Source organism: Orycteropus afer, unplaced genomic scaffold, assembly GCF_000298275.1.
Source record: "Orycteropus afer afer isolate SDZICR_OR568_19922 unplaced genomic scaffold, OryAfe1.0 scaffold00031, whole genome shotgun sequence".
NCBI classification, from domain to species: domain Eukaryota; kingdom Metazoa; phylum Chordata; class Mammalia; order Tubulidentata; family Orycteropodidae; genus Orycteropus; species Orycteropus afer.
Window position 1 is genome coordinate 14239574 of NW_006921618.1, and position 11782 is coordinate 14251355.

The 11782-nt window shown below is 44.4% G+C and overlaps 1 protein-coding gene and 1 non-coding gene across 2 annotated transcripts in view; one reads left to right on the forward strand and one right to left on the reverse strand.

Moving 5' to 3' along the window:
- Positions 1 to 634: 634 nt before the first annotated feature.
- Positions 635 to 11782, reverse strand: part of GPATCH3 (G-patch domain containing 3) — a 13517-nt gene continuing 2369 nt past the window's right edge. Inside the window, exons 2-7 of the mRNA XM_007935788.2 lie at positions 6769 to 7193; positions 4282 to 4456; positions 2919 to 2978; positions 1590 to 1711; positions 1356 to 1483; positions 635 to 851 (exon numbers count right to left, since the gene is read on the reverse strand). Coding sequence (XP_007933979.1) covers positions 635 to 851; positions 1356 to 1483; positions 1590 to 1711; positions 2919 to 2978; positions 4282 to 4456; positions 6769 to 7193 — 1127 coding nt within the window. The remainder of the gene's footprint in view (positions 852 to 1355; positions 1484 to 1589; positions 1712 to 2918; positions 2979 to 4281; positions 4457 to 6768; positions 7194 to 11782) is intronic.
- On the forward strand, positions 8643 to 8749 carry LOC122149555. The gene has a single exon (XR_006163201.1). It is a non-coding gene; the product is annotated as a U6 spliceosomal RNA (small nuclear RNA).

Consider the following 11782-nt stretch of genomic DNA (forward strand, 5'->3'; position numbering starts at 1 on the left):
GAACCAGGGGGAGTGGTCACGTAGCCGCGGCGTTTTCATACTGAGGGATGGGGGCTTAGGGAAGAAACTTTTAGATTTTCTCGATCTTCCTCCAGTCCCAAATTAGAACAGAAATAGAAATACCTAGTCGTAAATTTATTTATTCTCCTATTACGTTGCAGGCCTGGGCCTCCTGCCGTGGAGTCTCAGCTGTCCGGTCCCAGAGAAGGGCAGAGAGGGAGAGGCAATGGATGCGCCAAGACCGTCTAGTCCGAGTTTACAAATCCTCTCCCTCATCGGATTCTCTTTAATTCTGTTTTTGGCCTTCTTGGTGACTCCTTCAGAGCCCCCGAGGAAGGCTGTGCTTTCCAAACTGGATTCTAATTAGGTAGGCAAAGGAGGCAAACCCAAACAGGGATCATGGTTAGGAGACCAGTGGAGACCAGTCAGTAAGTCCAATATCAAAAGGGTAGGTAGGGGGCTTTTTTAAAAAAATGCTCCTGAGGTAGAGAACCAGAAGGCAAGTTTGGAACAAAGCACTTTGAACCAGCTGCATTCTGTCTGCTGTACCGACTTCTAAGTGGTAGTTAAGGCTGGGCAGAGGGCTGTCATCTGCAGCTATGAGTGATCTTGACCACGAAATCCCCTGAATCTGTTACTCAGGCTCTGAGGCACTATGCAAGGCACAGCTGGAGCCCTTCACAAAGGCCGTATCTGTCCAAAACTTCATGCTGGTGGGTGGCTGGCGGCGGAGCAGCGACTCCTGCTGGTCCTGGGGCAGCGGCTCATCATAGATGGTGGAGATGAGCCCTAAGCCAGTTCCACGGGGCCTCTTCAGTTGCCCAAATGGCTGTAACTTCTCTCCATGGTACCTGGATAAAGAAGAACTCTCACTGAGAGGGCTGCTCACTCTGAAACCTCATTAAAGGGAATAGAAAAGGGACAGGTGAGTTAACTACAAGGTATCTAGTTTGTCCCAATGGCAGAGCCTTTAAATCTGGATCTTTGTTCCTCATCTATCCAATAACAGTGCCAGCATCCAGCGCCTCACAGACTGCTTTCATTCTGTTACCACTCTGCTAAGAACTATCAGTGATTCCCTAAAGGCAATCGTATTAAGTCAACTCCAAACTTCCCAAATTAGGGGGTAGAAGGAATGATTCTCACAAGGAATCAAAAATACTGGTAAGCCTTAAGGCTTTGTTTAAAAAAAAAAAAAAAAAAAAAGGTGCCAGACCTACTTTTTCCTTCTAACTTTGTTTTGCAGTTCCTCCAGTAGTCTCCAGCACCTATTCCAAAACCAGTGAGAAGGTGGAAATCTGGGTACAGCTGAAAGGCTGGCTTAGGCCTCCAGGAAGCCCCTTAGTGACACTCACCCTAATCCACGCTTGCACCTGGGGTGCTGGCCATCACTGTCCAGTGCTTCGGGCACTCCTGAGCACCTGCTGCCCAGGCCCCGGCCCTCGGCCCAGCCCTGCCGTTCCATCACCTTCCGCCCAATGCCCTGCAGATGGAAGAGATAAGACTCAGATAGGCTCCTAAGGAGGAGGGGAAGGAATGCGGGGAGGGAAAGAAAAGATAGGGGTCAGTGGAATGGGCACAATGCTCACCTTAGTGTGGCGCTCAAAGGTGCCCACCTGGCACTCAGTTACAGAGCCATGCTCCTGGCCATCTCGGAGTCTCCGTTCCAGACGCATTTGGACAGAGTCTCGGGCATCTTTGTCTCCACCATCTGAGAAAACAGAATCCACTTTTGGGGAGGGTCCTTTTCAGCAGACCAAAACCCAAACCCACTGCCAGCTGATTCCAACTTATAGCGACCCTATAGGACAAAGTAAAACTGCCCCATAGGGTTTCTAAGGCTGTAAATCTTTACAGAAGCAGACTGCCTCATCTTTCTCCCATGGAATGGCTGGTGGGTTTGAACTAACAACCTTTTAGACTGCTTCAACTACTATACCACGGGAGCTTCTATTCTCAGCAGAAGGGAAAAATCAGGTTTCTAAGACCCCTTCACAAGATTTACTTACTCATTTTTATACCAAACCAAAACCAAACACACTGCTGTCGAGTCGGATCTGACTCACAGAGACCCCTCCTTGTGTTTCCGAGGCAGTATCACTATGGAAGTAGATTGCCCCATCTTCCTTCTGAAGGGTGGCTGGTGGGTTTGAACCACTGGCCTTCTGGTTAGCAATCAAATGTCTTAGGCACTATGCCACCAGATCTTCATTTTTATAGGGCTCTGTTATATTACCTCAGGAGCTCTGGTAGCACAGTGCATAAGGCAATTGACTGCTAATCAGAAAGTTGCTGGTTCAAACCCACTAGCTGCTCCTCAGAAGGAAGATGGGGCTATCTACTTCTGTAAAGATTTACCACCTTGGGAACCCGATGGGAATCACTATGAGTCAGAATCTACTTAATGGCAGTGAGGTTTTTTCTTTTCTTTTTTTTTTTTTTTTGTCATATTACCTTATCTTGCTCATTGGGTTGGGAGCTGACCAAAAGTAGGAACCTTGTCTCCACCATTTTATAGATGAGGACATTGTGATGAAGAGAAGTCAGAGAGCCAACAAATGACAGAGCTGGGATTAGGAGCCAGGTCAATTTTCACCCCAGAATCCAAACTCTTAACCAGACTCGGGTCCTGACGATCCCACTCTTCCCAGGCCTGCCATTAGACCCAGCGCTCCCTGAGGGCTGCCCCATGTGTCTTTCCTCCTCCACAAAGATTACAAGGCTTTGCCCATAATCAGCACTGAATACATCCAACTAGAGATGTTTGGTTTGAAGGGAGAAACCCTTCAGTGGGCTACCCTAAGGGATGGTCCCTTCCCACCCCATGTCTCAATCTCTGCTATGTGCAGTTTTCACAAAGTGTCACAAGGCTGGGTCACGAGATCTACCTCCCAGTACTGCAACCCTTGGCCCATTACCTTGGTCGTAGTACACACTCATGTCCACGTCCCAGTCATCGGCTGTCTGTTCATCAAAGTCTACAGAGACATAAAAGCATACAGCAGAGTGGGCTAAGGACTCTCAGTTCTGTTGAGAGCTAAATCTAGAGTTAAATAGAAGTTCTAGAACTTGTTTTTTTTTTTTTTTTAATTGTGATTTGGGGAAAAGTTTACAGAGCAAATTCACTTTCCATACACAGTTCACATACACTTTGTCTCATGACATTGACTACAATTTACCACAATGCAACAGCTCCCCACCCACTTCCTCCCAATAATTACCTCTTCCCTGCGTCCATCCCTCCATGCACTACTGCACCCTGAGCTGTCTCTCTGTGCATAAACAGCCCTTCTTTCTCCCAAGATTGTTCTCTCCAAGGAGTGTGTCTATCTCAGGTAAATGTTCAACTCATATGCCTATCTTTTGTTTGACTGGAAGCCACAGGTGTGGGTTCAATTCCAGACGTGAAGGGCAGCTAGGGTCCATAATCTCAGTGGTTCTAGCAGCCTCTATCAGACCAGCAAACCTGGTCCCCCCATTTTTTTCTCCCCCAAATGATTTTCAGTGTTGTTCCACATTGTTCTCCCTCTCTATCCAGGATCTCCTACATAGATCCCCCTCTGAGTGGTTGACAGTGGTAGCCAGGCACCATCTAGTTCTTCTGGTCTCATAGTTGTATAAACTGAGGATTGCATGGGGTACCAGTCGCTTGGACTAATTGTTTCCATAAATCTTTGGTTTTCTTCATCCTTCTTTGCTCTGGATGAGGAGAGACCCATCGTTGCATCTAGATGGCCACTTGCAAGCTTTTAAGATCCCAGTCACTACTCGCCAAAGTAGGAGGGGGAACAATGTCTTGTGTAGTATGTTATGCCAATTGAGCTTGATGTTCCCAGCAACTATGGTCCCGAGCCCACCGGTCCAACTACTCATTTCCTCTGGGTAGCTGGCTATGCCCAAGAAGTGACTACAACCTTGTCCCTTGTCAGCTCTACTATACACCTGGGAATTCTTACAGAACATAGCAATATACTTATAGAAACACTGTCTGCCAACACTATACATGGTCACGGGCATACTCCCCTCTGCATAGACATACCTAATATAGAACTTGGGGCTTTTGTTTGCGTTTTTAAATCTCTCCTCTGGGGGGAGGATCATTCAGAATTTAGGGGAGCACTTTTTCCTCCACCCCTAAAAAGGATTATTCCCTTATATATAGTATAGGTAAGCCTCTTCCTTAGCCATCTGTTTGGGCTCACTGCCAGGGAATCCACATGGAACAGAGAACGCAGCAGGCATTGTCTGGGTACGATACCCCTGCTTGGGTGCTAGTATTACCTCCTTCTTCTTCCTGCCAGAACTGGGCATCAGTGTAGAAGACCAGGCCAGAGCCACCTTTCTCCCACTTGAGCTCGATCTCCTCCTCAAAGAGCCGCTCAGTTGTGCGCTCCTGCCTGGTCACATCTTCATGTAGTGCTTCATGCCGCTCCCACTCCTCACACCGGTCATCATCCTGGGGGAAGGTGGGATAGGTGACTTGCCAATCCAGCTTCCTGACCTCATGCCCAGAAGGAGGGCAGCTCAGGGCATAGGAGGCAAGTGAGGCTGGATCCTTGGGTCTATTAGTTCACATTTCTCTAGAAACAGTACGTTTGGCACTTCAGGCCTTGCCCGACATATCGCCATCCCGTTTCTCAACAAACTTTGCTCTTTCTGCCTGTTACGGACTGAATTAAGTCCCCTAAAAATATGTGTTATAAATCCTAACTACTATGCCTATGGTTATAATCCCATTTGGAGGTGGATTTTCTTTGTTATGTTAGTGAGACAGGGGTAGTGTAGGGTGTGTCTTTTAAGTCAAACTCTTATTGAGATATAAAAGAGATTAAACCAGGGTTTCAAACTAGTTCAAACAGTTCAGTTATGGCCAGGTTCAGTCATGGCCAATTGAAACAAGGGCAGCGTATGCATTGCATAGCAACCAGATCTTTTGGGATTTTGACCTGAGTAGGACACGGGTATATCAGTCTCAAAGATGGAGGCCGACCAACTGCCCTGCTTTGAATGGTGTCTGAATGTGTGTTGCTGTCCATAGTCCTGTTTCCTGATGTGGGAGACTGGATTACTGGCAGGACTGTGGAGAGCAACAACTTCTCAAAGCAATGTGGTTGGCTGCCATCTTTGAGTGGGACACCGTTGCCTGTTTCCTATTTGGGTCAAAATCTAACACACAGAGATTTGGCTACTATGCAACACTTAAGCTGCTCTTGTTTCTGTCAGCCATGACTGAACAAGAAAGTGAGAAGCATAGATGGGGGAAGACATATGCCAAGCTACATGAAGATCATCCTGGAAGAGAAGTTCAGAAGAGATACAGACCTTCTTCCAGAGTTGACAGAGACAGCCTTACCCTAAAGCTGGCCACCTGAATTTAGATTCATAGCCTTCTAAACTGTGAAAAAAATATATTTCTGTTTATTAAGCCACCCAGCTGTGGTATTTCTGTTATAGCAGAACTAGATAACCAAGGTACCCCTCATAAGCCTGACTTATTCTTGTCTCTGCACTTTTGGCCACATTGTTCCCCTGCCTGAAATTATCTCCCCTACTCTCCCACAACCTTTTCTTCTCTACTTAGTTGAATCCTTCCCATCCCTCAAGTGCTACAGTACATGAAGCCTGCAAACACTCAGCCCCCAGTTCTCACTGGTCTCTGAACTACTCAGTGATAATCAACATATACTGTTTAGTCCTTTACACATTATTTCATAAGGAAAGGAGAAGAAATAGGAACTGACTGTCTACTACATGGTTTGCCCTTCATATAACTTAACTCCTTTCATCATCCCACAAACCCTGTGAGATAAGTACCATTATTCGCATTCTGCAGATGTGAAAACCTAGCTTCAGAGAAATAAAGTGATTTGTCAAGATAGTACACAGAACAGAGCCTGTGTTCACCATGCAGCCTTCCTAAGTATTAGTACTCTTGTTAGGGAGATTTTAGGCTTTTTGAGGGCAGGAAATAGGTCTTAGAGTGTCTTTGGAATCCGGCACAAGCGATTTGACTGGACTTGGAGGATGATGGGATAACTCTCAGCTCAAAATTCGTGGGCCCCAGTCCGAGCTGAAGTTTTGAAAAGGCTTCAGAATCATTGCTGCAGACCAGGTGCTGGCAAAAAGTCAGCACAGTACCACACCAAGGACATAGTCCAAATGTGTTAGTAACACAGAGCTGGGAGTTTTGAAGACATGGATGTGCTACTTCTTATTCAGAGTACGCATTAAAAAAAAAAAAAGTTTCCCCAACAAATCAAAGCTCATCTGATTTTATGGATGGACAAACAAGTTTTAAAAAACAGGAGGAAGAAATGTCTATTTCATTGATAAAGCTAGAGTGGAGGCTAGTGTTCAATCCACAGATTCAAGGTCACATAGAGGTTACAGAAGCAACGAGGGGGACTGCCTTCAAATCTCAGCTCTGTCTCTACTTCCTTAGATGCCCTCGGACAAGTCATTGCATCTACTTTGGTTGGCAGGTTTTCGTTTATGAAAAGGGATCCTCTTTACATTCCTTCTGAAGGAATGACAATCGGTCACCTTTGAGAATCTTCTGATAAATGCTGTGGATTTGCTCCCTAAAGAAATGCAGATAAGTACATGCAAATGCAGTTTTACACTCAATGTCAGGGAGTTCTCACACTCCTTGGAACCTTTCTGAGGAACCCAGGTTAAGGACTCTTGGACTATACAATTGAAGAGAGGTGTTCTTAATGCTCTGGCTTTCCAAACTGCCAGCAAGGATAGGTGGCTCACTTTACTCACATCATCTGAGTCAGACTCTTCTTCCTCCTCCTTTTCCCCTTCTTCCTCTGGCTCTCCACAAGGGTTGGCTGGTGTGTCTACTAGGCAGGCTCCCTGAGGAATCTCCTCACCCTCTGCTGTGTATACAAGCTCTTCCTGCTCCACAGTCTCTGAGTCCTCATACTTGAAGGGCACATTGCCGTAGCGTCGGGAGGAACCTGTCTTGGGGAACTGGAGCTGCAGCTGGGTGATGATCCGGGGGGGCAGACGGCATGCCTGGATGAACTCCAAGAAGACCTGCAAGGGAGTCCCCACATTTCCATTGGGCATCAGCACTGGTGGGTTCAGCTCTGGCAGTTGTCTCAGGTCAGCCAGGGTGAAGGCTTCACTCTTGCCCTTTCGACTCTGCAGCTCTTTCCGAGTCTTGAAGGGAAAGGAGCCCAAACCTTAGGAAGGAGGGAAAAGCATGGATCTTGAAATCCAGAAGTTTCTAGCAATACTTGGGCCAGAAATTGGTCATGGTTTAAATCATTTAGCCTGTCGCTGTTCTTCCCTTTCCAACATTCCAGAGCCCCCTCCGCCCCTCCCTAGCCAAACCCACCTAGCAATTTCATGCCATTTCTTATTACCTTGGACAAACACACGTTTTTCCAGCTGTGATTGCTGTTGACCTTTTGAGCCTCAACTGCCACCCCCACCCACCCTCTCCTCTCCTGCATGATTTAACATGTCTTAAAGTTTAATGGGCTTTCACAGCTCTGTGTCTTTGCAAATGACTCAATAAATTGGAAAATGGAAGACAACTGTAATAACCTTTTTCCTTGGTTCTTTGGGAAAAGAGAGATTTCCCCCCCTAAAATCTAAGGAGTTATCTTTGCCCTAGTTTTCTACCCCAGAGGGTTTGTTACTTTTGTTCAGGTTCATTGACATACATTTCCTGGTTAAACTAAGCAACTTGTAACTTGATACTTTTTGTCTGGCTCTGGGCTGTAGCCTGTCCTATGATTGGTCTAATTTAGGCACTTTGCAAGGATTGGTCAATTTACCTACATAAATGAAGTGACTACAGCCTACTATCCACCACTTTTCTGTCAGTTTTTCGTACTGTGGTGGCTTGCCTGTTGCTGTGAGGCCGGAAGCTATGCCATCAGTATCTCAAATACCAGCAGGGTCACCCATGGTGGACAGGTTTCAGCGGAGCTTCCAGACTAAGGCAGACTAGGAAGAACAGGTCCATCCACTTCTGAAAAAATTGGCTACTGAAATCCTTACATTACTGGAAAACTTTATGAATACCAATGAAACACTTGTCAGATTTAGTGCTGGAAGATGAGCCCCTAAGGTTGGTAGGTACTCAAAATATGACTGGGGAAGAGCTGCTGCCTCAAAGAAGAGTTGACCTTAATGACTTAGATGAAGTAAAGCTTTTGGGCCCTTCAATTACTGATGAGGCATGACTCAAAATGGGAAGAAACAGCTGCAAATATTCATTAATAATTGGAATGTAGAATGTATGAAGTGTGAATCTAGGAAAACCAGAAGTTGGCAGAAATGAAATGGAATGCATAAAGACCGATATCCTAGGCATTAGTGAGCTCTGGTGGCATAAACCCGCCAGCCACTCCACGGAAGGAAGAGTGGACAATCTACTTCCATAAATATTTACCACCTCAGAAACCCAAAGGGGGTTACTATGAGTCGGAATCGACTCGATGGCAATGAGTTTGTTTGTTTTCTGTTTTAGTGAGCTGAAATGGACTGGTACTGGCCATTCTAAATGAGACAATCATATTGGTTTACTATGCTGGGAATGACAAATTCAAGAGGAATGATGTTGCATTCGTCATCAAAAACAACGTTTTGAGATCTATCCTGAAGTACAATGCTGTCAGTGAGTGCTCACTTCGGCAGCACATATACTAAAATTGGAACAATACAGAGAAGATTAGCATGGCCCCTGCGTAAGGATGACAGGCAAATTCATGAAGCATTCCATATTTTTAAAAGAAAAAAGAAATGCTGTCAGTGATAGGATAATACCCATATGCCTACAAGGAGACAGTTAATACTATTATCATTCAAATTTATGCACTAACCACTAAAGCCAAACATGAGGAAATTGAAGATTTTTACCAACTTCTGTAGTGTGAAATTGACCAAACATGCGATCAAAATGTATTGATAATTACTGGTGATAGGAATGTGGAAGTTGGAAACAAAGAAGGTTTGACAGTTGGACAATACTGTCTTGGTGAAAGAAATGACGCTTAAGACAGCATGACAGAATTTGGAAGACCAATGACTTATTCATTCGAAATACCTTTTTTCAACATAAACAGTGACTATATACACATGGACCTCACCAGATGCAAAACACTGGAATCAAATTGACTATATCTGTGGAAGGAGGTGATGGAGAAGCTTGATATCATCAGTGAAAACAAAGCCAGGAGCTGACTGTGGAACAGACCCTCAGTTGCTCATATTCAAGCTGAAAATGAAGCTGTTCAAGTTGAAGTTGAAAAAAATTAAAACAAGTCCACAAGAGCCAAAATATGGCCTTGATTATATCCTACCTGAACCTAGAGACCATCTGAAGAATGCATTTGATGCATTGAACACCTATGACTGAAGAGCACACACATTGTGGGATGATATCAAGAACATCATACATGAAGAAAGGAAGGAAAGATTATTAAAAAGAAAGAGAAGACCAAAATGGATGTCAGAAGAGACTCTGAAATTTGCTCTTGAATGTGGAACAACTAAAGCAAATGGAAGAAATGATGAAATGAAAGAGTTAAAACAGATTTTAAAAGGCAGCTTGAGAAGACAAAGTATTATAATCAAATGTGCAAAGACTTGGAGTTAGCAAACTAAAAGGGAAGAACACACTCAGCATTTCTCAAGCTGAAAGAACTGAAGAAAAAATTCAAGCCTCAAATTGTAATACTGAAGGATTCTACGGGCACTTACTGATGAAAATTGAGGAACACAGTTTGCAGTATGGATTACATCTCAATATAAAGAAGACAAAAATCCTCACAACTGGACCCATAAGCAGCATCACGATAAATGGAGAAAAGACTGAGGTTGTCAAAGAATTCACATTGCTTGGTTCTACAATTGATGCCAATGGAAGCAGCAGTCAGGACATTAGACGACGTGTAGCACTGGACAGGTCGGCTGCAAAGGAACTCTTTCAAGTGCTGAGGAGCAAGGATGTCTCCTTGAGGACTAAGGTGTGCCTGACACAGGCTATGATATTTCCAATCGCCTTGTATGCATGTGAGAGCTGGACAATGAATAAGGAAGACTGAAGAAGAGTTGATGCTTTTTGAGTTGTAGTGCTGGCAAAGAATGCTGAATGGACTGCCAAAAGAACTAACAGATCTGTCCTGGAGGAAGTGTGGCTGAGATGCTCCTTGGAAGCAAGGATGGCCAGACTTCATCTCACCTACTTTGGTCATATTGTCAGAGGGGACCATTCCCTGGAGAAGGATGTCATGCTTGGTAAGGTGGAGGGTCAACGAAAGAGGGGAAGGCTTTTGACGAGATGGATTGACACGGTGGCTGCAACAATGGGCTCAAGTATAGTAAAGATCATGGAGCTGGCGTGGGATTAGGCAGTGCTTTGTTCTGCTGTGCACGGGGTCGCATGAGTCAGAAACGACTCGACGGCACCTAACAACACAACAACAACGGGCAAAATACTGAACAATGCAGGGAGCATCAAAAGAAGATGGAAGGAATACAGAGTCACTGTATCAAAAGGAAGTGGTCAACAGTCAACCATTTCAGGAGGTATCATATGATCAAGAACCAATGGCACTGAAGGAAGACATTCAAGCTGCACTGAAGGAACTGGCAAAAAACAAGGCTTCAGGAATTGATGTAATACCCATTGAGATGTTTCAACAAATGGATGCAGCAGCACTGGAGGCACTTACTTGTTTATGCCAAGAAATTTGGTGCTGCCAACCAACTGGAAGAGACTCATTCCAAAAAAAGATGATCCGAAGAATGTGGAAATTATTGAACAATATCATTAATATCACATACAAGTAAAATTTTGCTGAAGATAATTAAAAAATGGTTATAGCAGTCTATGGACAGGGAACTTCCAGAAATTTAAGCTGGATTCGAAGAGGATGTGGAATGAGGGATATCATTGCTGATGTCAGATGGATCTTGGCTGAAAGCAAAAAATATCAGAAAGATATTTACCTGTGTTTTATCGACTATGCAAAGGCATTCCACTGTGTGGATCAAAATAAAGTATGGATACCATTGCTAAGAATGGGAATTCCAGAACAGTTAATCGTGCTTGTGGGGAACCTGTACACAGACCAAAAGACTGTCTTTCAAACAGAACAAGGGGATACTGCATGGTTTAAAATCAGGAAGACTGTGTGTCAAGGCTGTATCCTTTCACCATTCTTACCCAATCTGTATGCTGAGCAAATAATCTGAGAAGCCAGACTACATAAAGAATGTGGCATCAAGATTGGAGGAAGACTCATTAGCAATTTGTGATATGAGGATGACATAACCTTGCCTGCTGAAAATGAAGATGACTTGAAGCACTTACCAATGAAGATCAAAGACTTCAGCCTTCAGTATGGATTATACCACAACATAAAGAAAACAAAGATCCTCACAACCGGACCAATAAGCAACATCATTATAAATGGAGAAAAGACTGAAGTTGTCAAGGATTTATTTCATTTTACTTGGATCCACAATCAACACTCATGGAAGCAGCAGTCAAGAAATCAGACGTCATATTGCAGTGGACAAATCTGCTGCAAAAGACCTCTTTAAAGTGTTAAGGAACAAAGATGTCACTCTGAAGATTAAGATGTGCCTAACCCAAGCCATAGTATTTTCAATCACCTCATGTTGTTGTTGTTGTTGTTGTTACGTGCCGTCAAGTCGCCCCTACTCATAGCGACCCCTCCTTGGGTTTCCGAGGCAGTATCACTACGGAAGTAGGATTGCCCAACCTTCCTTCCGAGGAGTGGCTGGTGGGTTT